The 26944-nt window shown below is 41.8% G+C and overlaps 2 protein-coding genes across 8 annotated transcripts in view; both read right to left on the bottom strand.

Moving 5' to 3' along the window:
• RBL2 (RB transcriptional corepressor like 2) overlaps window positions 1–9243 on the bottom strand; it is a 71855-nt gene extending 62612 nt beyond the window's left edge. For 2 of the 4 annotated variants that reach the window (XM_012772617.3, XM_075995642.1), the window contains exons 1-2: window positions 8887–9242; window positions 1540–1670 (exon numbers count right to left, since the gene is read on the bottom strand). In XM_012772617.3, the coding sequence (XP_012628071.2) occupies window positions 1540–1670; window positions 8887–9126 (371 nt within the window). In that variant the 5' untranslated portion in view covers window positions 9127–9242. Of the gene's footprint in view, window positions 1–1539; window positions 1671–8886 lie in introns of all 4 variants that reach the window. The other 2 variants (XM_012772618.3, XM_075995643.1) reach the window with 2 other exon arrangements.
• Window positions 9244–21092: 11849 nt separating this feature from the next.
• LOC105875531 (liver carboxylesterase 1-like) overlaps window positions 21093–26944 on the bottom strand; it is a 51442-nt gene continuing 45590 nt past the window's right edge. For all 4 annotated transcript variants that reach the window (XM_075995640.1, XM_075995639.1, XM_075995641.1 and 1 more), the window contains 3 exons: window positions 22805–22936; window positions 21757–21829; window positions 21093–21471 (listed from right to left, as the gene is read on the bottom strand). In XM_075995640.1, coding sequence (XP_075851755.1) covers window positions 21288–21471; window positions 21757–21829; window positions 22805–22936 — 389 coding nt within the window. In that variant the 3' untranslated portion in view covers window positions 21093–21287. The remainder of the gene's footprint in view (window positions 21472–21756; window positions 21830–22804; window positions 22937–26944) is intronic.

Genomic DNA, 26944 nt, shown 5'->3' with positions numbered 1-26944 from the left:
GGACTCCAGGCATGCGCCACCATGCCCGGCTAATTTTTTGTATATATATTTTTAGTTGGCCAATTAATTTATTTCTATTTTTGGTAGAGACGGGGTCTCGCTCAGGCTGGTTTCGAACTCCTGACCTCGAGCAATCCGCCCGCCTCGGCCTCCCAAAGTGCTAGGATTACAGGCGTGAGCCACCGCGCCCGGCAAGTTTACTATAGTTTATTATGAAGATTCCATAATTTGACCTTTAGTTCTAAAGTTCTTTGACACTTTACCAGGTCACTCTGCCTCTACTTTTCCTCTTAGTAATAATTGCACTTTTGCATCCTATTTATTAATAAGTCTATTTCTACATGTTCATAGTCAAGGTGTTCAACTGACTATGCAATGCCTTTTGTTCTTAGGCCTAAATACAACTCAGGATGGAGTTAAGGTTAACAAATCGGCCAGGCAAGGTAGCTCAGGCCTGTAATCCTAGCACTCCAGGAGGCCCAGGCCAGCGAATCGATCAAGGTCAGGAGTTCAAAATCAGCCTGAGGAAGAGTGAGACCCCGTCTCTACTATAAATAGAAAGAAATTAATTGGCCAACTACAAATATATATATATAAAGAAAAAATTAGCCAGGCATGGTGGTGCATGCCTATAGTCCCACCTACTCGGGAGGCTGAGGCAGAAGGATAGCTTGGCCTCAGGAGTTTGAGGTTGCTGTGAGCTAGGCTGACGCCATGGCACTCTAGCCCAGGAAACAGAGTGAGACTCTGTCTCAAAAAAAAAAAAAAGTTAACAAATCAACTATAGGTAAAATATTACATTTCCTATTATTTTAATAGCAAGTGATTTTTTAACCATTAGGTCCAAAAATTTTGACAGTGTTAATTCCCCTCAAAATGCCAACCATCCTTTTTCCATTAATCTGTAATAAGCCATAAAAGAAAATTCATCCAGAAGATACAAATAAGTGTAATCAATTCGAGTATACAGAGAAAGCAATTTCTGCCTCTTCTTTTAAACATTTGACTCTTTCTGATTGATTGTAATAGTGCCCGCAAACAGGAAACGAAGAAATATTTACACATTCTGTATATATTATGACACGAGTCACTCTAGGTTGAAAGGGTAAATAAAATAGTATGTATTATATAATACATACTATTTTAGTATAATACTATAGTATGTATAGTATAAATAGTATGTATTATATAATACATACTATTTTATTTACCCTTTCAACCTAGAGTGTCTCCTAAAGTTTCTCAATAGACTTATTTAAATTTCTCCCAATATTACACTATGAGTCAGAACCTTTAGAAGTAAACACTTCCATACAAGTGCTTAATACATTAAAATTTAAATATTTTAACCAAAGAAGTGAAATAAAATGGATACGAACTTTGATGTAATAAAGGAAAGCCATGACTCAGCTTCTAAATTCAGCATTCCACAGATACATATGCTCAGAAAATGATGAACAAAGAGAATTCTTACTATCACTATGATTTATGAGCAATTATATCAGTCATACTGTACTTTTCAAACTCTAACATAGTTACCTTTGCTCTGAACATCGCAATATTCTAGTTAAAGATACAAAGTTTCCTTCAACTGTCCCTTTGCTCACTGTTGGAACAGATTTTCTGCAAGCCACATATAAGGCACATGCTAACCAATGAAGATCATTTCCCTGTAAAAGAAAATTGATTTTTAGTTAATGAGCTACATAAATGTTGATCCAAAAATGCTTATGTTTAAATTCAATGTGTGGTTTCTATGTTTGTAGGAAGCTCTTTTCCAATGATGGCCCTATCCCATGTGTTCTTCTTATGTGACCCTGACATTCTTCCACTGAGAGGTAGGGATTTGTGTACCCTCACCTTGAACCTGGGCAAGGATCTGTGTTCCCTCACATGGATTAACTGGCTCAACCATAGCACAAGTAGATGTGATGCTATGTAATATCAAAGATAATAAAAGACAATACAGAATCCACCTGGCACTCTCTCAGGACATGTGTCTTGAAAGTCCTGAACCAATATATAAAAAGCCTAGATTGTTGGGAAAATATGATTGAGGAATTAATGAAATGTGGCTCATAAGACCATTATTTTATTGTATAACCCTATATTACTATATTAAAGACAGAAACAGGAGTTTGCAGGTTTTGCCCTGAAAGAATGTGTGGACTCGATGGTTCACTTATTAGAGGCTGCTATCATGGGAGAGCTCTCAAATCTCTGGTAGGGATGTTTTCCAGGAAGGCTTCCCAGTATCTCAAAATCTGTGAGCTTTGCTGTGTCTTGAAAGACAAGACAAGGCAAGTATGGCCCACAGGATGGGAGCTGGAGACAATGAGTGCACTATGCCCAGAGAAGCACCCCGATGGTTAAAAACAACCTGTTTTATAGAGATGGGCTTCCTGCTCTCTCCTGTCTACCTTTAAGTCCACCATAACTAATCAAAGAAATATTGAGTCAATATACCTTTTTTGTTTTACCTCTGTTAATTGACAACTATCTCTTAGAACTTAGAAGCTAGCCCCTGAAAGACTCTGTACCTGTTTGTTCACCTAGATAGATTTGAAGCCCCTTGAGAGGACTTTTGACCCTAACCCACTACCTGTATCCCCTAGCAACTGCATTCCCTGATATGCAAATATGTTACCCTAACAACTGGTAATTCATGTCTGTGATTATGAAAAACCTGTATGAATCTAACCATATTGCTGGCGTTTGTGGAGATACACCAGTCTCCTAGGTGCCCCCCGCTGTGTTATATCTGATATATATATATATATAGATATATATATGTAACTATAAACTAGACCTTAGTCTTGTGTATTCTTTTATTTCTCTCTGTTGCCTATCAATTTACTTATCCTCTGTGGCGACCCCTATCTTAGGGACTTGGCTCCATGGGGAGAAGTAGCTAATCTCACGGGCCTTCCTCAAATACTACTCTCACCCCACACCAGATACCCTGAAACACCATATTGGAGAAACCTCATGCAGTAGTCATATATAGAGAGAAACACCCAAGAAGGCCCAGCTGTGCCAGTCCCTAGCTGCTCAAGTCTTCCAGGTGAGGCACCAGTCACTCTGAAGCAGAAACATGACATCCAGACTATGCCCTGTGTGAATTCTAGACCCACAAAATCTGTAAGCAATCTAAATTGTTGTTATATGACACTAAATTTTTGGGTAATTTGTTATATAGCCATAGTAACTGAAACAATATTATTGTTTAAGTATTTTTAATCTTGCTCAGAATCTAGAAGAGAGAAATAACTGCAAAATTAAGCTTGACTATACATCCTGATCCTAATTTTATACATAATCAAAACATTTACAACAATATTCTAGAAAAAATAAGAAAAGAAAATAAAAAATATAAAAAAACATATACATAAATAAAACTTATTTTTGTAACCTTATGGACTATTGTGGATCCATTATCATGGCAGTACCCAACGTTTTCGGCACCATGGACTGGTTTCATCAAAAGACAAATTTCAAAAGACAAATTTTGCACAGATGGGGGAGAGGGAATGAGGGATGGTTTGGGGATGACTGAAGTGCATTATATTTGTTATGTACTTTATTTCTATTATTATTGCATTGTATTATATAATGAAATAATTATACAACTCACCATAACACAGAATCAGCGGGAGCTCTGAACTTGTTTTCCTGCAACTAGACAGCCCCATCTGGGGGTAACGGGAGAAAGTGACACCTGAAGTGTGTTGCTTAAGTCCAGCCTACTCTGTAACTTCGTTTTGGTTGCTGTCACTGCAGAAAACCCTGCTTCACACAGACAGGATGTTAGAAATGGAAACAGGCTTTTCAGTGCTTCTGTGGCAATCTCAGGATATTCCGCCTTGACTTTAATCCAGAACGTATGGAGATGTGAAGTTGCCTCGTATTTTTAAGGCCACCGTCATTTGCTATCTCAAGCAGTCGATCCTCTTCTCACACAGACTAAGTCTATTCACCTGGCTTATTCACAAATGGGTCATGGATCCATTCCTTCCAGGTTAAGAGGTATTGTGGTTGGGAAGTAATGCTCAAAATCTTTTGAAAGCCGAGACAGACGATCATCATTGTTGGGAGAAAGCAAGCCCTGGCTCAGCCTCTTTCAAAATTTCTGATAATGTTTGAAACATGTAAAAAAAAAAAAATCGTTCAATCGTCACTCCAATAATTTCAGTTTGGTTTTGAATGCAGCCACTTTATCTGCTGACTTGAACACGGTTGTCATTCTCCTCTGAAGTGACAGATTGAGTTTGTTGAACAGATTGAATATGTCACACAAGTAAACAAGTTTGGGGACCCATTCTGTGTCACTGAAACGTGCTGCCAGTGGTGACTGTTTTTCTAAAAGATATCTCTGGAGTGGCTCTTGTAACTCAAAAACTCTGGCTAGTGATCTACCATTAGAAGCCATCTCACTTCTGTGTGTGAAAGTAGATGTGTGCTCTGTGTCCACCTCCTCACAGAGCTACATGACCAGACATAAGTTAAGGACATGTACTTTAACATAGTTGATAATTTAAATCACATCCTCCAAAACATTATTAAGTTCAGGTGACATTTTTTGGCTAGCCAGCATTTCTCTATGCATGATATAGTGCGTAGACTCACATTCAGAAGCGACCTCCTTGACCCAAGTAGTGAAACCAGAAAGCCGTCCAGTCATGGCAGCTGCTCCATCCATGTATATATTGACACAAAATGACCCATTCAGATTTCCTGATATGTAATCATTCAAAGACTTGAATAGTTCCGCAGCTGTGGTGTTGGTTGGCAACAAAAGTGCATATAACATGTCCTCATGCACATCCTCCTGAAAAACATACTGCACAAAAACAAGCTTTGTCGCCTTGTCAACGGTGGCAGACTCATCAACCTGGATTGTGTACCACTGTGACTCATTAATCCTCTCTAACAACTGTACCTCAATATCCTCTGCTATTTCATCAATTCATCTAGTTACGGTGCTAGCCGAAAGAACAACATGTGCCACCTTTTGAACTGTACCCCTTCCTAAAAGTTCATGGCAAATGACCTTAGCAGCAGGAAGGATCAACTCTCCACCAACAGTAAAGGGCTTCACAGCTTTAGCAATGTAGTTAGCCAGTAATAATCACGCTCTCAGTGCAGACACATTTGATGAAGTGGTGGCCTTCAATAAGTGCTTCTGTTCTCTGTGTTCATGTTTTTTTCGTTTGAAAAACTCCCAAGGCTTTTCTTCTAAAGCAGGGTGCTTGGTCTCCATGTGGCAAAGCAGTTTTGAAGGTTTCATGGCTTCCTTAGATAGCCAGTTGCCACATATTATACAAAGCGGGCTCAGAAAATGTGAATCACCTGTTGCAATTAACGTGTAATTTAAGTAGAACTCTTGGTATTTTCTTTTAAATGCACCTTTCATTTTGTTGGCAGTCTTAGAGTCTTCTGCTGTCTCATCATTGGTTTTTTGTTTTGTTTTGTTTTGTTTTTCATTTTTGCTAGGGTTAGTTTGTGGGCTTACCAAAACTATGACTCAGACAAGTGCAAAGTGCGGGGAAAGAGGCACATATGGAAGTAGTAAATAAAATAATGGGTGGGCCACACACAGACTAAAATAAGTGTCAGATTCTGACGTAAAGCCTGCCACCAGATGCAGCTTATTGTCACTTGCCACTCACTGATAGGGTTTGATATGAGTCTGCAAGCAATTGATTTATTATGGTCTCTGTACAGTCAACCCTCTCTGCTAGTGATAATCTGTATTTGCAGCTGCTCCCCAGCGCTAGCATCACCGCCTCAGCTCCACCTCAGAGCATCAGGCATCAGATTCTCATAAGGAGTGCACAGCCTGGATCCCTCACATGCACAGTCTACAGTAGGGTTGGCGCTCCTATGAGAATCTAATGCCGCTGCTGATCTGACAGCAGGTGGAGCTTATGCAGTGATGTGAGCAATGGGGAGCAGCTGTAAACACAGAGGAAGCTTTGCTTGGTCACTCTCCCTCTGCTCACCTCCCACTGTGTGCCCCCCCCCCACTGTGCCCTGGCCCAGGAGTTGGGGATCACAGCATTACCAGATATAATTCAAACAAAATAATTTTTAAGATATTATTTCCAAAAATCATCTTCATAATTCTTTTTTTTCCCCAAGAAGTGATACAACTTTTCTTTCCCTACAAAGGGCTGAACTGGAAGATGTCTTTTAGTTTCATTGTATCCAATGCTAATCTAAATGGAAATAAGACAAACTGGAAATTCTCTTATTTTTCACATTTATATATAGACTAGCTTAAAAACCCAATTATACTTATTGTAGCATAGATGTTCTATTTTCAAAAAAAACAACAAAGGTTTGTGTATTAAACACATCTCTGGAAAATGGTTTCATTAAAGTCTTGATCTACAAAGTCTCAAAGTAAATTTAGTTTTATAACTACCAAGTTTCTCTACTACATGAAGATCTCTTAGAAAGTATTAGCATAAAGTTAAATCAGTCACAGCATTCTCCTGTGTTTTAATAAAGGGTTTAAAGAAAATAATCTGTAATGGTCTATTTTGGTTCTAGAGAATTCAGAACTACATCATTCTTAAAAACAAGAAAAGAATTAGTCTTACACATGAGAATTTTATGCTTCTTAAAATGACAAAATGGATGGGGGAGCTTTTTGTAATCTATGCCCAGTAGTCCACAGAAAACAGAAGAGCAGACTCTATGCTTGGTTTACCTTTGGTCCTACAAAATATTTGCTGAAACAGTCCCTAATACTAAAAAGTAGTAATCATCAAAATTAACAATTCATAGCCATATACTTATAGTGTCAAGTAGACCTGGTTTCCAATTCTGACTCTGCCATATATTAGCTATAACATAATGGGCAAATCACTTTTAACAGTCTTATTTTTTTTGTTGTTTTGTTTTTTTTCTTTTAACATATGTTAAGAGCTGTACACTTTTAACAGTCTTAGAGTCTCTGTTTTCTTAGCTGAGGACTGAGAGAATTAAATGAGTTACAAGTACAAAGCAGGGAAAATCAAAAATTAAAAGATAAAAATCTATAACCAGTATTCTGTATTCAATATCACACGAGCTTTATTTTCGTATACTTTTATGAGCCTGACATCACACATTATCTTGCACCATACCTGACTTAAGCCCCTCAAGGGCAGGGATTTTTAGGCTTTGTTCACTGCTCTATACCCAGCACACAGAACAGTGTGTGGCAAATAGATGCTTAAGAAATACTTGATAAATGAATATTTATCATTCATTTATTGGATAAACTAGGCTAAGAAGCTGAGACTAAAATCAGTAATAAAAAAATAGAATAATCAAACATTATTTTCAAAAATAATTTACTAACCATCTTCTGTGTTACTTGCTTATATTAACTTTATACGACTTAACCTCTATGAGTTCAAATATCTCACCTGTATGGTGATAATGCTTGTTCTGTCTTATTTACAAGATTATCCTGAGTAAGAGCTTGTTTGGAGGCACTTACGCCCTTCACGGAAAAAGAGTCCTTCTCTTTCCCTGACTACAGGAAAGCACTGAGAGATGAATAGGAACATGGCCTATTCAGCTGGATCATGTAAGTATACGAAAGAGCTTAGCAACCTTGAAAGCACTGTCCATTGGAGTTCTTCCTGTGCCCAGAACAACAAATTGCCTTATTTAACCTTCAGAACAGCTCTGTAAGGTTGGTACAAATATCTCCAGCTTACATATCGCAAAACTGAGTTTTCCACTGGTTCAGTAAATTGTTTAAAGTCACCCACGCCTGTCAGGTTCCAAAGCCACCATACACTACCTTTTCTCTGCAGATATAACAATTCGGAGAGAGATCTAGTAATTGAATTAAAATTCTATGAAAGCAACTATAAGTTACAAAAACCTTAGCAGGATGCCACACAGGCAAAAACGCCATATTATATTTAAACAATACCTTGGTTAAGGCTTCATGTCCTGAGCCTGTTCTACAAACTTAATATTTACATAAAACTACTTGAGAAAATCAAACGGCCTCAAGTTTAAAAGCCACACACAGGCAAACCGCTGGTAAACAATCCGGACTTCCGCGTCACTTCCCATTGGCCCGCGAAGGGGCGGCGCCTACACAGTTGACACTCACTGGCTGAATGGCCATTTTTCTCATTTGCAAACCCGTCAGAAGAAAGGGACATAACATTCTCGGATCGCGGCAACAACAGGAGAGCTGTGCAACGTCTAGGGTGACCCGAAGGTCCTCGAGGCAGTTACAGCCCTGACTCCTAGGGCGTCTATGTCCCCGTAGGCAGAGAGCGCATTTCATTTGGCCTGGGAAGATTAGTCCTAATTTGTGAACGCACACACGGACGCAGCCAAAACCCAACAACGCGTTTACTCAAACCGACTGGATACCTGGGCAGAGGCAATCTGGTGCGGTGGGGAAAGAACACGGAAGCCGGAGACCCAGGCGCTAACATCCGGTTAATCGCTGCGCAGAAATGGGCGGGTTCCCTCCCCCGCTCCCTACGGTCTTGACAACTACACCTGTCCATTCCACTACCCAGGCGGGTGGGGAAGCTAATGAGTCACGAAGGCCCATTTTCTAATCGTGACCCCAGCTCGACCTCAAGCCTGGCTGTGCTACTTTAGGGCAAGAGGTGTTGTTCCCCATTCTGCACCCGAGACGGAAGAGCGGCGAGACCGGCTCGCCTTCCGCGCTGCTAACGGCCCGGCAGACGCTGGTTTCCAGACCGCGGGGCGCAGGGAGGATCCCCAGCCTCCCCGGGCTGGGACCCCGGAGCCCGCTCGAGGGTCCCCGGGGCGCCCCGCCCGGGCGCGAAGGCGCCCCACTCCCGCGGCCGGCACGCCGACTAGGCCCGGACGCCCCTCGCTCCTCCTCCCGCGCACCTCCAGCGTGTAGCTGTCGCGGATGCTCCGGTAGCTGTCCCAGGCCTCGGCCCGCGCCGCCTCGTCCATGTTGAGGCGGCTGCACAGCTCGTCGAACCGCTGCTGGATCTGAGGCGTCGGCGACTCGGCAGCCTGCGCGGCGTCCTCCGCCTCGCCGTCGTCCTCCTCCTCCTCATCCGAAGCTGCGGCCGGCGGAGGGGGAGGCGGGGGCGGCGGCGACTGGTCACCTCCGGACGCCATAGCGCAGCCGGGGCAGCGGGTTCTCAGGTGAAGTGTGGGCCCGGGCCCGCAGCCATTCAAACCGCGAAGGGCCCGCCCGTCTGCCCCCAGCACCGCGACTGCGCCGCCGCCAACGCACCGGCCTCATGCAGGCACCCGTAGTTCTGAGCACGGCCTGCTGGGAAATGTAGTCCATGCCAGCTGCCCGCGGTTTCAAAAGTCATATTTTAAAAAAAGAGAGAGAGAGAGAGAAAGAAAGATCTTGTAGTGTCACTACCGCTGAAATAAAAGGCCTTCTGTCCATTTTAAGTACATACCTCCCTTGGCCGAGCGTGGTGGCTCACGCCTGTAATCCTAGCATTCTGAGAGGCAGAGGCAGGAGGGAGGATCGCTGGAGATCTAGAGTTCGAGACCAGCCTTAGCAAGAGGGAGACCCCCGTCTCCACTAAAAACTGAAAGAAATTAGCTGGACAACTAAAATTATATATAAAAAATGAGCCGGGCATTGTGGCGCATGCCCGTAGTCCCAGCTACTTGGGAGGCTGAGGCAGGAGGATCGCTTGAGCCCAGGAGATTGAGGTTGCTGTGAGCTGGGCTGACGCCATGGCACTCACTCTAGCCTGGGCAACAGAGTGAGACTCTGTCTCAAAATGAATGAATGAACGAATAAAAAATACACACATACATACATACCTCCCCATCGTGAGACCATTCAACAAGGAAGTACTGAGGAGAAAACGTCCAAGAAACATTGACGTGTGAACATTCAGTAGACAAGCTGTTTCCAGAAACACTTCCTCATCACCTGGAAGTACTTATCTAGCAAATAAGGATAATAGCAAGGGCCTGTCTGCCTAAGTGCAAATCTCCTAACTTCTAGTTCTTTCCTACATTTTAATTTTACGTGAGCCTTTCAAATAAGTATGGGATTTTTTTAATTCAGTAATTTTTTTTCCTATGCGGCAAGTGTACATTCACTGTGACGTATTTGTACTCTCCTCAAGCAACCACGTGGGTTAACTTTATTCCTTTTTTTAAATTTTTATTTTCCATTCTCTTTTTATGTCTCTAGTAGAATTGAATCACTTTATTTCCAATTCTTTTTTTATTTTAATTTTTTTAAATTGCCAATCTTCTTGACTTATAAATGGGTATAGTAGGAAATACTTTCAAGCATGAGGAGCTGTTTTGCTATCTGCCTTTTGCTCAGTGGGGTATGTAAACTGAGGCGGGGAAGAGGACTGGGACAAAAGTAGGAGTTTATGGGAGCTATAATGGCAATGAGGCAGATAGGAGAGAAGCAGCTAGAGACAGGTAACAGGATATCTCAGGAACAATTATGAGGCAATGAAAACCTCTCCAAGAAACTTTCAGCAAAATTCACAGGAATTAGCAATGCTTTTGGAGTTGGATTTGCTTTCTAAGAGCTGAGTCTAATGGTGACTATGAGGTCAACATGAATGGTTTATAACTATTTTTAATTAATAAGTTTATTAAAAACCCTAGTACTTTTGATATATTTAGGCTGGGGATATTAATTTTAAAATAATTATATTTCTTCTTTTGGATACCATTACCAACACTTTACTGTGTTAAAGCAAATAAGGAGGCTGTTAGCATTAGCATGAGGTTGTCTCTGTAGTTGGAGCTCCCACCTCAGCAAACCAAAACTGAAATTAATGTAAACAGTAACAGAAAACTTAATCTTAACCAAGAAGAAACTTCCAGCTAACCTCTAATCAGGAACTTTCCACCAGGCCATAACCAAATAAGGCAAACACCTGGCTGTAATCAATCAAATAATTTCTCTACTTTGCTTCTGTGTTCTCTTTATAAAAGCTCTCTGTTGAAGCTCTCTCTGAACCTCTTCTGATTCTGAGTGTTGCCCAATTCATGAATTATTCTTTGCTCAAAAAGTCATTTAATTTGTGTAAAGTTTTTAACAACTAAGAATAAAACCTTGTTTATTGAGGTAAATGATCTTTTTTTTTTTTTGAGACAGAGTCTCGCTTTGTTGCCCAGGATAGAGTGCCGTGCCATCATTTAATAATTGAATATTTTTCTTGGTAATTTTTTATGCTTCCTCTAATCTCACAAGAGTTTCCATTTTTTAACCTTAAAAAGCTAACATAATGTAATATTTGACATTAGAGATAGGTTTTTAAGTCACAGCCACTTTTTTTTTTTTTTTTTTTGAGAAAGAGTCTCACTCTGTTACCCAGGCTAGAGTGTTGTGGCATCAGCAACCTCAAACTCCTGGGCTCAAGCAATCCTTCTGCCTCAGCCTCCTAAGTAGCCGGGACTATAGGCATGTGCCACCATGCCTGGCTAATTTTTTCTATATATATCTTAGTTGGCCAATTAATTTATTTCTATTTTTAGTAGAGACAGGGTCTTGCTCTTGCTCAGGCTGGTCTCAAACTCCTGAACTCAAACGATCCACCTGCCTCGGCCTCCCAGAGTGCTAGGATTACAGGAGTGAGCCACCGCGCCCAGCCCACAGCCACTTTTGATGATGGAGGTTAACTGACTTGGTCATAATCTTTCAACAAGTTGCTAAGAGTTGAAACTAGATTCCTAGATTAGTCTTATCAAACATTTCTTTTCCTTATCTTACCTTCTCCTCCCAGAAGCTGGAATGGCAATCTGTAAACACAAATCCGATCCCATCTTCCCCTACTTAACTGGTTTCCTGCTACTCTTAGCACAAAGTCTACACTTTCCACACCTACAGGTTCTCTCCCTCCTGCCCCTTCATCCTCATTTAAAATTACTCTCCCACACTTTCCCACTCTAAAATGTCCATTGAATATTCTCATGACACTTATAACCATAATGAATTATTTACATATTTGACTGATTCATACCTGTTTTCCTCTCTATCTTTAAGTGCTATGAGAATATGAGACGTGTCTGTTGGGTTCTGGGCTGTAACCTCAGTGCCTACTATGCTGTCAAGCATTGAGTTGATTAGAATCTTGTGGGTTGAGGGGAAAAAAAAAGAAAGAACAAAAATAAAGAAAAAAATATAAAATTTTTTTAAAAAGCATTGAGTTGACTCTCCATAATATTTGTCAAAGGAATGACTGATTATGATCATTGAGACATATCTTTAGATATTTTAGATGTAAAATCCTTACTCTTGTTATGATCTGATAGTCCAATCATCTAAAAATAATTTTTCCTTTGCATTATACAGTTGTCCTTAATATCTATAGGGAATTGGTTCCAGGACCCCATCAATACGAAAATCCATGGAAGCTCAAGTCCTTTATATAAATGGCATAGTATTTGCATATTACCTATGCACATCCTCCCATATATTTTAAATCATTTCTATATTACTTACAGTATCTAATGGTATTGATCGATAGTTGTTATACTGTATTTTTATTGTTTTGGGGTTTTTTAGTATTTTTTTATCCACAGTTGCTTAAATCCAAGGATGTAGAATCCACGGATATGGAGAGATTACTGTATATATCATCTTAAAAACATATGACTTAACTGTGAAGCTTTGTACAAATCTTTTATACAACAAAACACAGTGTTCTTTAAACTTTTTGGTCTGTCTCCCTAAAGGAATTACCTCCTGACATATTTTAAAGTTGACATGTAAAATTTTTCATTATAGGTTTGATTAGGTACAGAGAATGTAATATCTAGCATTATAACTATAATTCTTTTAAAACAAAACTGCGACTAAACTTTATATCTAATGGACTGTCATTATCATAGCAATATGAAAAAATTTTCTTTAATAAGTTGAAATTTTGTCATTCCTTTTTCTCCTTTAACTCATATTTCCATTCTACTATTCAACAAAAATTATGTCCTAATATAGTTTAACAGTCCTTTATTATCTCTTTCATATTTCCCTTCAGCAAAAATGTACATTCAAATTAAATTTTTCAAGTCTCCTAATTGATTGATTGATTGATTGGCAGGATCTCACTCTGTCACCTAGACAAGCTGGAGTGGAATGGTGCCATCATAGCTCATGGCAACCTTGAACTCCTGGGCTGTAGCAATCCTCCTGCCTCAGCCTCCCTAGTAGCTGGGACTATAGGCATGTGCCACCATGCCTGGCTAATTTTTTTCTATATATTTTTAGCTGTCCAAGTAATTTCTTTCTATTTTTAGTAGATACGGGGTCTTGCTCTTGCTCAGGTTGGTCTCAAATTCCTGACCTTGAGGGATCCTCCCACCTCAGCCTCCCAGAGTGCTAGGATTATAGGGGTGAGCCACGGGGCCTGGCCAACAAGAATTTTTAATACATGAATAGGGTGAAAGTTTCCATCCTCTCTTCTTTCAGGAATAGTTACATGATCTGCAAGGAAGGGAGGGTATGTCACAGTCTTATACGTGAATGTTTGAGTAGCACTTTCCGTAATAGCCAAGAAGTAAAAATAATTTATATATGTACCAATTTGTGATTGAATAAACAAAATGAGTATATCCATACAATGAAATACAACAGTGATAAGAACTATAGATACATGCTATTTTAAATGGATACCTTAAAAAACTCTGCTAAGTGAAAGAAGCCAAACACTAAAGAGTACATATTTTATGATCCTATTTACACAAAATTTCAGGAAGGCAAATCTTTGAAGACTGTTTTGGTATAAATTACATCTCAATGAAGATTTTTTACAAGACAAAAAAACTGAATATTTCAAAAGGAAAATAAGGCCGGGTGCAGTGCCTCATGCCTGTAATCCTAGCTCTCTGGGAGGCCGAGGCGGGCAGATCCTTTGAGCTCAGGAGTTCGAAACCAGCCTGAGCAAGAGCGAGACCCCGTCTCTACTATAAATAGAAAGAAATTAATTGGCCAACTAATATATATATAGAAAAAAAAAACAAAAGGAAAATAACAACATAGGTTTGAGAAGAGGCAAATATACACTTTAAAAGTAGTCAAATATAAATTTTAAAAATAAAAGAAGGGCCGGGCGCGATGGCTCATGCCTGTAATCCTAGCACTCTGGGAGGCTGAGGCGGGAGGATTGCTTGAGGTCAGGAGTTCGAAACCAGCCTGAGCAAGAGTGACGCCCAGTCTCTACTATAAATAGAAAGAAATTAATTAGCCAACTAATATATATAGAAAAAATTAGCCAGGCATGGTGGCGCATGCCTGTAGTCCCAGCTACTTAGGAGGCTGAGGCAAGAGGATTGCTTGAGCCCTGGAGTTTGAGGTTGCTGTGAGCTAGGCTGACGCCACTCACTCTAGCCTGGGCAACAAAGTGAGACTCTGTCTCAAAAAAGTAAATAAATAAAATAAAATAAAGTAAGTCACAGTAATTATTCAGTTGATCAGAGTGTAAAATGGCATTGAAGATCTCTAAGGCTTATGGTATTTGAGAGTAAGATATTAAATATCCTTTCATTAGTTTTTGAATACATGACATGAATTCTTGTGATTATAGCAAGACTAAATTGTTCCATATAATTTTCTCGAATAAGAAAAGTACGCAAAGGCATACTATTATTCTCATAATGAAGCCTTTCTAAGGATTTTACTTCTTATAAGGATTTTCACTTTCACTCAATTTTAGAAGGGTTTTCACTTTCACTTACAAGGATTGAAATTATTCCCATGACTGTCAGAGAACCTTGATTGGAGTTAGCGGTTTGTGGAAAGGGGGGGCTGTCCTGGTGGTCTGCAGCAAATGAGGACTGCATGCTAAGTGAAGACCGTTAGGAATCTTGCAGCTCATATTAGCCCAGGGGTTTCCCAGTTCATCCTTGAAGTCCTACGGTTAAACTGTGCTCTTTCTATGGAGTGATGTGTGGTTTCATTGTGATTTTCCCTCAGTTAATTGTAGATGCCACAGGGTACCCTACTTTATCCCTTTAGACTAAGATCATCATAGGGTTCTAAAATCCTAGGTGTTTTCTTCTCAGGTTTTACATCTTGAGTAATAATGTTACCAAAAGGTCAGCCACTTGTCCATGAGGTCAAAGAAGGACAAGCAGTTTGAGGAGGAAGGAGAGTTTACTTTGTCGGCAAAAGAGGAAAAATGGTAGACCTCGTCTTCTCAAAATCCAGATTTTTTCCTGCACATTCGCAGAAATACAGAGCATTTTTTTTTTTTTTTTTTTTTTGAGACAGAGTCCCACTCTGTTGCCTGGGCTAGAGTGTGGTAGTGTCAGCCTAGTTCACAGCAACCTCAAACTCCTGGGCTCAACTGATCCTCCTGCCTCAGCCTCCCGAGTAGCTGAGACTATAGGCAGGCTCCACTGTGCCCAGCTAATTTTTTGTATTTTTAGTTGTTTGGCTAATTTCTTTCTATTTATAGTAGAGACAAGGTCTCACTCTTGCTCAGGCTGGTCTGGAACTCCTGAGCTCAAGCAATCCTCCTGCCTCGGCCTCCCAAAGTGCTAGGATTACAGGCGTGAGCCACCATGCCAGGCTGAAGTACAGAGCTTTTAAAAGATGGTTTCTCAGCTGTAGGCAATTACTGTTGGACTACAATTGATAATTCTAATCATCCCATCTCCCCTGAAGATAATCTGATGACCTCTGCCCAGGATCTCCCTTTACCAGGCTGGGCTGGCCCATATCGTGTTGCACAAATCAACAAAAGATTTACCCTGCCCCTCCCAACCACTGGCCTGAGGCAGGGAGGCAGGCTTTAGTTCTCCAAGCGCAGTGGAGGATATTGTAAAGAGACAGAAAATATTTGTGCCATTTTTTTTCCAGGCTTTTCCCTCTGTTACAATAACTTGGAGATTTTTCAAGCTTATCATCTATGTTTATTATTAACTATAAACACAATTCTTTCCAAACCTGTGTCTTAGTTCAATATTTAAAGTACGTTTGGGTCTGTTTCGGTTGTGTACTGTTTCTCCGTTTCTCACTGCTGGTGTACGCTTTCCTTGTGTATTTGGTTAGCTTTGCCTGTGCTTATTGCCCTTGAAAATTATGTGTAATGATGCTCAAGTCCTGGAGTTCAGGTGCCTTCCTTTAGAGAGGATTTGCATTTATTTCAGCCTGGTGCCTTAAGTCAAATCCAAAGCTTGATGTTCTTTGGAATCCCAACCCCCTTCTCATAAATCCCCACTCCTCCCCAGGCTGAAAATCAAAGTGAAGACTGATTTTTCCCCTCTTTTTCTTTTATTCAACTCAGTACCAAGGCAACCCTGTCTGTAATACCCTGAGGGTAGGCGTGGGAAAGGGGTTTTGTTTTGGTTAATATCTGAGGATGTAGATCTTCTAGTTTAATGTGGGGGGAAGTTTTCCATAAGGCTTTACACCTTTATTGATCCCTGGGCTCTTACTAGCTGAGGTTTCTTGGATCTTGTGTTGACTTTCATGGGGTTGATAACAAGTACTCACCTCCTAGGGTTTCTGTGAAGATTACTTGATGTAATATGGAAAGTATTTTAAAATGAAAACATAATAGATGTTCAATAACATTTAATTACTATTATGATTATCGTTATAGAGTTTAAAGTACAGTCAACAGATGATCAAAGGCTGATGTCCACTTCTATGTGTAAAGATCCATCTGGCTGGTCATCTCTCAGTCGATCCATACAGTCCCACTGCCAAGCACCTGTTGGGGAACCACAAACGTGAATCTAACCTTGGTCCTGACCTCAAAAAGCCCACAGTCTCACAGGAAAGCCTCTAGTTACATCTGGCCTGAGGGCTGTAGCTTGCTGGTCTCTGCTGTATAGTGCCACCCATTCTCTCTGAACCAAAGGAAAAAATACACTGTTTTTCCACCTCACTGAGGCTCTGGGTGGGATCTCTGCGAGGCTGCCTCAGACAGGATGAGCAGCTGTGGTGTGAAGGTTCTGCACTGGGGCCCTGGTAAACTTTCTCATGGGTTGAACCTTCTGCTGGCACAAGGGGAGGAAGCACTTTTTTAAATCGGCTTTCCAGATGTGGGGCAAGAGGGGATAAAAGAGGGGTGAGGCTTAAGAAGTATCAGCAAACATCAAAAAGTGGAGACAGACTCCCCATGATACAGTGTTTAGTGGGGTCTTGGTTTTTCTTTGATCTGATCTGACAATCTCTTTAAATTGGTGTGTTTAAATCATTTTCATTTAATGTAACTATTGACATGATTAGATTAAAATCTGTCATTTTACTGATGCTTTTTAAATTTCTTCTTAGGTTTTTTTTTTCCTTTTATGCTGTTTGTTTGCTTTAGGATTATTTTTTATGATTCTATTTTATCTCCAATATTGGTTCCTTATTCATATCTTTTTTTCAAAATCTTTAGTGGTTGTCCTTCATATGTGATATGTTAATACATCTTTGACTAATCACATTATACCTTCAAATAATACCAATTATAAGAGGCTTACATCAGCATAGTTTAAATTCTTCTCATTTTTGTGTTATTTTGTTATTATTTTGCTCTTAAATGTGCTTGTTTTAAACGCACAGTTCATTGGTACTATTTTTGCTAAAGACAGTGACTTAATGCAAGGAAAAAAATATCTAACCTTTATTTTAAAGATTTTTGTAGTGTTTACTTTGTTGGTATAGATCCAATTTTTCCCTTGTATCATCTACCTTCTGCATGAAGAAGTTCCTTACGTATCTCTTGTAGCACAGGTATAAAGTGAGCTGAAGCGAGCCATCCCTGGGTCAGATTGGCTGAGACCCAAAGTCAGCAGAACGGGAGCCCATTGCTTGTTCCCACAATTAGCAGGACGTGGCTTGTTGACCGGCTGAAGGAACCATTTCTCCAGGCAAATGGCCAAGGACCTATGGTCTTGCATGCGAGCCAAGGTTGTCTGGTACCCTGCATGCGGTGCCAGGCATTGCAAGATGACCAAGGACTTGTGGTTTGCACTCGAGCTGAGGCTGTTTGTTATCTGCAAACAGTATCAGGCATCAAAGGGCCATGTCTTGTGGAAGGCTCTGATGCTTTGACTGGAGAAGCAGGTATTGTTGGCCATGAAAAGTCACGTACCAAAAAGTGGCTGGAAAAGTAGCTGGCATGAGAAAATAGCTGCGGGACACTTGCCCAATTAAACAGTATAAAAATAAAACGACTGGCACCTTACAGTGCTGCAGTCTCCAACCGTGTCCTGTCTCTGTGTACTTTATTTTCTGGGACTGCAGCCGACTCTTGTCTGTCTGCGTCTTCTGTCTATGTCCTATGTGTTCATCCTGCATCCTGTAATGCTAATAATAAATTGTCTTGTTTGTCTGAAAAGTCTCTTTTTCTCTGTTTTCGAATAATATGTTTGCTGGATATAGAATTTTGAGTTGCAAGTTCTTTCTTTCAGCACTTGATTCACCTTCATGTTTTTTTTTTTTTTTTTTTTTTTGTCTTGCATAGTTTCCAGTAAGAAGCCTTCTGTAATTCATTTTTCTGTATGTAATGTCTTTTCTCTGTGGCTGCCTTCCATAATTTCTCATTATGTGGTCAAACATGTACGCTAATGTTGTTGTTTAATCCTATATGGGGTTCTCTGAGATTTTTAGATCCATGCTTTGATGTCTTTCATTATTTTTTGAAAATTCTTGGCATTATCTTTTCAAATCTTTTTTTCTGTCTGTCCTTTTTCTCTTCTTTCTGGTATTGCAGTTATACATATGTTGGACCATTAGATACTATTCCATGATTCTTGGATGTTATGTGCTGTTTGATTTTTTTCTCCACTCCTTTTTCTAAGTTGAGTAATTTATACTGACCTATCTTCAAGTTCACCCATTTCTTCCTCAACTGTGTTAGGTCTACCGCTGAATTCATTAGAGGCATTCTTCATTTCTCTTAGTTGTTTTTTCCTCCGTTTCTAACATTTCCATTTGCTTCTCTCTTATAGTTTCTACCTCTCTATTGAAATTCCCATCTGTCTTTGTATGTTTTCCATACAGTTATTTCAAATTTTCAGTCTGTTAGTTCTAAAATCTAGGTTATCTCAGAATCTGGTTCTGTAGATTGCTTTGTCTCTTGTAAATGGGTTTTTTCAATTAATTTTTTTTGTGTTTGCAATTTTGAATTCAATGCTCGACATCATGTGTAAGAGACTACAAACTGAAGTAAGTAGCATTTATGACTGGAAATGGGCATGCTTTATCTTCTAGACTGTGTTCCCAAGCCCCAATCCATGGCCCAGTACCAGTGCATGGCCTGTTAGGAAATGGGCCACCCCTCACCGCCTTAGCACCACAAATGACACCACACCACCACCACCACCCCATCTGTGAAAAATTGTCTTCAGTGAAATTCCTCCCTAGTGCCAAAAAGATTGGCAACTGCTGTTTTACAAGACTGATTCTGCACATGAGCATGCGCGTTTGTGTGTGCATGTGTATGTTTGTGGAATTAAGTTGTTGTAGTCAGGAGATGAGTAGGGCTTGGGTTGTATTGTTGCTATTGTTATTTTAAGCGCACCATTGGCTTCAAATTCTTTTAATGTTACCTTGTGCTTGTGCTTCCTCTGGTGTGCTTATGTAAGGGTGGGGTTTATGAAGGGCTTTGTTAATGCCTTGTTCTACTCCTCAGGTTCAGGCCTTCCCTGTGCACCTGTTGGTACTTGCTAATTCTGGTGACAACCAGGAGTAGTTTCTCTTACCTTGGTCTAGCCCAGGCGTCCTCAAACTATGGTCTGTGGGCCACATGCAGCCCGACGAGGACATTTATCCAGCCTGTCGGGTCTTTTTGCCGCCGCTGCCTGTCCTGCTTAGCAGCCGACTGGTCCCGGGCACATGGTGGGCATGTGTGGAATGTGTGCTGCACTCTCCAACGGCCCTCCAACGGTCTGAGGGACAGTGAACTGGCCCCTGTTTAAAAAGTTTGAGGACCCCTGGTCTAGCCTCAATCTTAGGCAGGCCCTGTGTTCCTCAGTCTTGGAGATGGAACTTTCTCAGTAATCCTTCCCCTCACCAGCAGTAAGACAAATGAACTGGACCCAGGATGCTTTGCTATCCATCACCCAGGGGTTTCTCAATTTTCCTTATCCTAAGCCTCAGTAGGTCTCCACAAGTACCTTGCGGGAGATAAGGTTTGCTGGTCTCTCCCCAATAGTTGAAGAATTTTACTCTTTTGAGGAGTATGGTCAGAGCGGGACTCATGCCTGCACCCCTGGAGGCGGGCTTTCTGGTGTCTTTCTCAGAGCACCTGAGAGAGGTCCATGAAGAGTGAGTGTGGGTTTAAACTCCTCCTTAGGTCTATGGTTCCCAGGGATTTTATACTCTCATACTAGGCTGCACTTGGCCTTTAACACTTGATTAAAATTTTGAGAGGTTCTACTGATTCTAGCAACCTTTTCTTCAGCCTGCAGGTAGAATTGAAGCCAGTGTTCACATCACACACATACTTCAAAGAGACTGTGTTCCCTTACATTACACGTAATCATTTACCTTGCCATTTCAGCTCTTTTCTGTAGGAAAAGTAATCATTTTTAAAAGAATCTAGCTTTTTCTTGCTGTCAGGGTAGGACTGACAGCCCTTAGAATGCTTTATAACCCAGCGGATTAAAAAATCACCCCTGAGATTCTGAAAGAGACAGTTTTAGGATAACACTTAAGGGTCTTATTCCAAGGTCTTCACTGCCTGGACTTGAAATGGTTACAGAGTGGTTAAGGCCAGTTGTTGGAAGAGATAGCCTCACAGAGGCCACTGTGTATACTGAGGAAGGTACTGCAGACGTGTGTGGGGGTCAGTGAAGGCCACGCAACACTGCCACAGGATCCCCACGGCACCTCTCCCTCTACTGATCCAGGTTCATGCTCAGTCTGTGCCACCTCCATCTTCACAGGTAACTCCAATTGAGGGAGGGATGCTGCACTCTGGCCATCCCAAATCCTACTACTGGAAGCTGTTGAGGGCTCAGAGACATGGAGCATGTCCAGAGTCCCCTTAGCATCTCCCAGGGCCCAGCCTGGTGGGTGCCGCTTGTCTAGAGGCCAAGCCATCCGCAGCAGGGGCACCTTCCTAATGCTGGTGCCTCTCTCTGTACCCTCTCTCTCTGAGGAGGAAGCACGAATCTCTAGCCAGAGACACAAACACTGATTTGGCTTTCAAAAGAACATTTATTCCCATAATTGAGGCCCCAAGTGCAACAAATGCCCCTCCCTGGCCTGTGGCCACTCCCAGCAGACAAATCTCCCGCCCCCACAAAGCAATGCTCTCTGACCCACGATCACCTTCTGTAGAATAGCCCTGTCTTGGCTCCTCCAGGCTCCAGAGGCTGGCGGGGCCTCCCGTTCAGAGCTCAGTGTGTCCTTTCTGTGGTGCCTTCTCTGCTGCATCTGTGTCCAGGAGCTTGGTCCAGAAATCCACTTCCTTGTCCTTCAGCTTCTGGGCTTCCTGGATGGGGACATCAATCTGCAGGTACCCTTCCTTCTTGTCGTATTCTGGCCAATGGGGCAGCCCCTCCCCATTGGGGTTCCTGGGAACAGAATCACATAGGATCTCCTTAAAGCCACTACATAGTCCCAGCAATCCTCTGAGATTTGCAGGAATCTACTGACTCATGTCTTCCAAGAGGCTCGTGCACCTCCAGAGAGGGGAGCTCACCATCCTGGGGCAGCCCATCCATTTTCAGAGAACTCTCATTGTCAGAGCACTGTGCTCACGGGGTGGGGAGTTTGATCACTCAAACTGTAGAAGCTGTCCTTCCCCATAGAGCCACCTGCCCCCATCAACCCTGCCCCACCTTTGCCACCAGCCTCACCCATTCCGAGCAAAGTTGGCCCAGAATTTCATCACCGTCTTGCTAAGTTGGATCTCCTCGTCTGAAGCACCCTCTGTGGGAATAAGAAAAAAACTTTTGCTACTCAAACTTGATTCATGGTTCAGCAGTGTTAGCGTCACTTGGGAGCTTGTTACAGAGTCTTGGTGAATACTCCACACACCCTGAGTCGCAGTCTGCATTTCAAGAAGATCCTGGTTAATCCCCGTGCACTGTAAGATGGGAATGACTGATCTAGAACTCAGTAATGGGCTTGCAGCCAACCCATGTGCTGGCTGCCTTTGTCTTCTGTGACCCCCCCACCTGCCTCCTCCCCACTCAGGGTCTCAATGCCGTACCCCAGTCTTTCCACTCCAGCAACCCCACCTCCCAGGGTTGCTGCTCTTGGGACTTTTCTCAATTTCCTATGCACAGTCACATTTTCATAGTCTGAAAAATAACAGAGCTACAAAGGTCCTAAGGAATCACCAGACTGGGAGATGCCCAGAGGCACTGGTGTGTCATGAACAGCCATGAGGTGGGTCACAGTCATCTGTTACTGCTGAGAGTTAAGGTGTTGAAGACATTTGTGAGAATTTTTCTTTAAAATAAGTTATTAAATATTTTAAGTTAAAGATATAAGTTTTTATCAAGTAGAGAGACAGACACAATGACAGATGGCAGACATTGCACCTAATTGAAGGTTAACACCAATTCTAACCTTTTCCTCATTCACATTCTGATATGCTCTTGTGAGACAGAAATGGAGTAGTGACATTCTGGCCCTCCAGGTGACCCACCACCTGCCTTACTGATGGCACAGGCCTGGGTTCTGAGAGTGACCCTGGCTGAGGGCACATGAGTGCACATCCTCCTTCATGCGTGTTAGAGCAGGAGGAAGGGTGGGGGCTGCACAATGTCATTCAACCCTGTTAGAGTGAATCAGGAAACTAGGTCCAGGAGAGAAAGAGAAACTTGCTCAAGGCCTCCAAACCAAGGCTGGAACCCACGTCTCCTAACTCCAGGCTCACAGCCTGTAAAGAGCCGTTACCTTTTAAAAATGGGGCTCCGAAGACAGAGAAGATCTCATCCGCGTGGTCCCCTCTCACTGTCTCAGGTTTCATGTCTGATGAGAAGCTCGGGCGATACCGAAACTCATACATGTAGGTGGGGGCTCCGGAATCTGAGAAGACATGGATTCATGCACAGTTCATGTTACCGGACGCACCCCTGCATGGTGTCAAGGCCCTCCAAGAAACCCCTGGTGATCAGCACGGTAGAGAAACTGAGTTTTAAGAAAGCTCAGTGACTTGCTGAGGGTTGCATAGCTGGTTGAGGTGGAATTGGGATTTGAGCCAGGTATTTGTTGAATGAGTGAATGAAATTAATTAAGGAATATTGAATGAATAAATGTTAAATCCCTGGGTCAGTCCATTTATAAGAACTATCATTATAAGGACACTGGCTCCTTTTGCCACCGGATGCATTCACACACATGAAAATCTGTGCACATCCAGTTCACACTACTATATTTCATTGATAACAGACTAGTGCTCACTCAATTGGAGAATATCTACAACTTGATAGATATCTTCTATTCAGCCTTATTTTGGCCATTTCCAGTGTTTTTCTCACCCATTCTGAGAAGAGTGAAGCAATCCTAGTTGCTTGCCTGAAAGTGAGGTTATTGAAAAACAAAACTATGCAGAGAGAGAAGACTCTGGCTCTCGTCTCTCAAGGGTCCACAGCACTCAGCACCTCGTATTTCACTGTCCCTCCACACACCTGCTTCCTGCTTGGCCCAGCGAGCGTTAAGGTGCTGAGGTGGTGGAGATGAGAAGAGGCCATGGAAGTGTGTGACCTTGCTTCTCTCCTGTCCTCTCTCCTCCTCCCTCCTCTCTCCCCACCAAATCCACTTGTCCAGGCCCCAAGGAGATTCCGGTTTCCCTACTGACTGGCTCACTGGAGTCACCAATCTCTGCTCCTCCAGGAATAACTCATGGGCCACCCAGCTCTGGAGCTCAGCACTTTGCATTGGTCACAATGTCCACAGAGGAGTGTCCCTAAGAGGGAAGGAGTCAGGCCCCAAGTCAGGCTGGTGGAGAAACCTGACAACTTTTCCCCCCTTGGTTATAGTAAGAAATTTGTAAAAGGCAAAAAAAGAAAATGAACAAAACTGTCACTCATAATTCCACCACTCAGAGAAAGCTTCTTTTAATATTTTAGCATATCTCCCTTTTATGTAGATAAAATTCAGATGATACTGTATATGTTATTTTGTAACATATGAAATCATATCTTACATCTTTAAATATTCATCCACAAAAGGACCTAACGATGTATGTTACCACATTGTGAGGATGAAGAATAACTTATTTAACCATCTCCCTCTGCCTCCATCACTGCACCCTTGGTTTAACAGGAATTGTTTGGGAAAAGCCATCCTTCTGAGGTCTGAAGTGCACTGGTTAAATGGCTACTTCAAGATCAAGTAGAACATGCTAAAAGTAAGGTTTGACCTTACTTTTTCACCCAAATGTTTTATAATTGAACTCAGAGCCCAACCATGGAGGAAAGACTTTTTGTGAATGACAGAACTTATTTTAGGAAGCATGTTTCTCAAAAGATATTTTTTAAAACTTTTAACTTTTTGCCAAAAACAACTGAGATTTATAAAATTCCTACAATTATAACACAAGTTTTCGAAGGAAAGTAGGGCACAGATCTGGGCAAACACAATTAGGAAAAATAGAAACAGAGACAATAAAGAGAGAGCTGGTAATCAAATATATGAAAATTAAAATGTAGTGTGATGATCCTTTTTCTTTGGTGGGGATAATTTATATAATTGGCCGCATTATTTTAATTTTTAATTTTAATTTTAATGTCTCAGCTGACTAGGCACAGGTAGTAAGTACCTGCTCTATGGAGAGGAACAAGAACAGTAACCATATTCTCACATTTCAAACAGATCATCTAGGAGACAACGCTAGGATTCATCAGGACAGTGATGGGAAACACAACAGGTGGGTTAGGAGAGGGTTCAGGGCAACTTGCCCAGCCCGGGATTGGCTAGTAGCTGAGAGAAGTTCCAGGATATGGGGACACAGTAAGAGAGAACCCTCCTGGGCTCCATTTGCAGAGACACAGCATTACAATCTTGGCTACAAGAGAAGCCCTGACCCACACAGGTCTTGGGCCCAGCACAGGAGCTGCCTGGAGATTGCACAGAGGAGTCGCTCCAGAAAGGGAACTCACACAGACCCCCACAGGCGTCTGAGCCTACAGCAGCACGAGCCAGGAGCCGTTCTGAGAGTTCAATACTGGCCAACTGTGGGCACACCTCTAACCACCGCACCGCTCCGAGGAGGACACGGGAGCCCAGGAACTCCCAGGCACCCCTTGGAAGGCCCCACCACACTCCCGTGGGCTGCTGTTGAGACTGAGACATGAGCAAACAGCATTTTCTCTATTTTCCTGCCCACACTGCCTGCCTGGGTGGGGCCCCTGCATTTCCAGTCGCAGGTTCAAGGTGCCACTTTGAGAGTGTGATGCTGGGACACACCCTAGCCTTGGGCTGCGTATGGGCTCAAAGCAGCTGCAGCCCCCACCTGGCTGGGGACTGGCAGGGAAACCAGGCCTTCCAGCGTGCATCTGGGGCAGAGCTCCCATTCTGCAGCTGGCTGCTGTGGGACAATCTTGTGCAAATGACACTACTTAGTTTCTTGCCAGCTCAGCCTACCTGAGAAGCCCCCCCCCCCAACTTTGGTGATAGGCTCAGGGCACAATTGTGGGAGTTTGAAACCAGGTATTGCCCCACCCTTGGTCCAAAATTGGGCTGAGACTACCACAACCCTGCGCTCTGAGGAGGGACAAGGAAGCCCATGCTCTCCTATGTACACGTCTAGGACCTTCCCACCACCCTGCTCTGGGCTGCTGTGGGATAGAAGTTAGCAGAAAAGAAATAACAGAGATCAGAGCAGAACTAAATGAAAAAGAGACCAAAAATAATACAAAGGATCAATGAAACAAAAAGTTGGTTCTTTGAAATGATAAACAAAATTAATAAAACACTAAACTAACTAAGAAAAAATAGAGAGGAGCCAAATAAACATCACAAATGAAAAAGGAGACATTACAACTGATACTACAGAAATACAAATGATCATCACAGACTATTATGAACAACTAAAGGCTCATAAACTGGAAAACCTAGAGGAAACAGATGAAATCCTGAAAACATACAACCTCATGGGATTGAACCAGGAAGAAACAGAACTCCTGAACAGACCAATCATGAGTAGCAAGTTGAATGAGTAATGAAAACAAACAAACAAAAACTCTCCTTCAAAATAAGCTCAAAACTAGAGGGATTCATAGCTGAATTCTGCCACATGTACAAAGAACTGTTGCCAATCCTACTGAAACTGTTCCAAAAGATGGATAAGACGGGAATATTCCCTATCTTATTCTGGTAAGCTAGTGTCATATAAATACCAAATCCAGGAAGGGATGTTTGGAAACTGCAGACCAATAATTTTGATGAACACAGATGTAAAAATCTTCAACAAAATACAAGCCAGCTGAATCCAAGAACACATGAAAAGGATAATTTACCATGATCAAATGGGTTTTATACTTAGGATGCAAGGATAATCCAACATACACAAGTCAATAAATGTAATTCACCATATAAACAGAATTAAAAACATAAACTACATGATCATGTCAATAGATACAGAAAAAGCATTTGATAAACTCAGCATTCCTTCATGAGAAAAACATTCAGCATACAGGAAACATACCTTAATAAAAGCCATATATGACAAACTCACAGCAAACATCATACTGAATGGGAAAAAGTTGAAGGCATGTCCCTTGAGAACTAGAAAAATTCAAGAATGACCACTTTCACCAGTTTTAGTCAACATAATACTGGAAGTCTTAGGCAGAGTATCAGGCAAGAGAAACAAATAAAGGGCATCCAAATTGGAAAAGAGGAAGTCAAATGATCTCTGCTGATTATGTGATCTTATACTTAGAAAACCCTAAGGATTCCTCCAAAGGACTCCTAGATTTGATAAATGAATTAAGAAAAGGTTCAGGTTACAAAATCAATGTACAAAACTCAATAACATTTTAATGCACCTATAATGAACAAGCCGAGAAACAAATTAAGAACAAAATTCCA

Source organism: Microcebus murinus, chromosome 20 (genome assembly GCF_040939455.1).
Source record: "Microcebus murinus isolate Inina chromosome 20, M.murinus_Inina_mat1.0, whole genome shotgun sequence".
In the NCBI taxonomy this organism is placed as follows: domain Eukaryota; kingdom Metazoa; phylum Chordata; class Mammalia; order Primates; family Cheirogaleidae; genus Microcebus; species Microcebus murinus.
The sequence above is the reverse complement of the archived record's forward strand: the minus strand, read 5'-3'. Positions and strand labels throughout refer to the sequence as shown.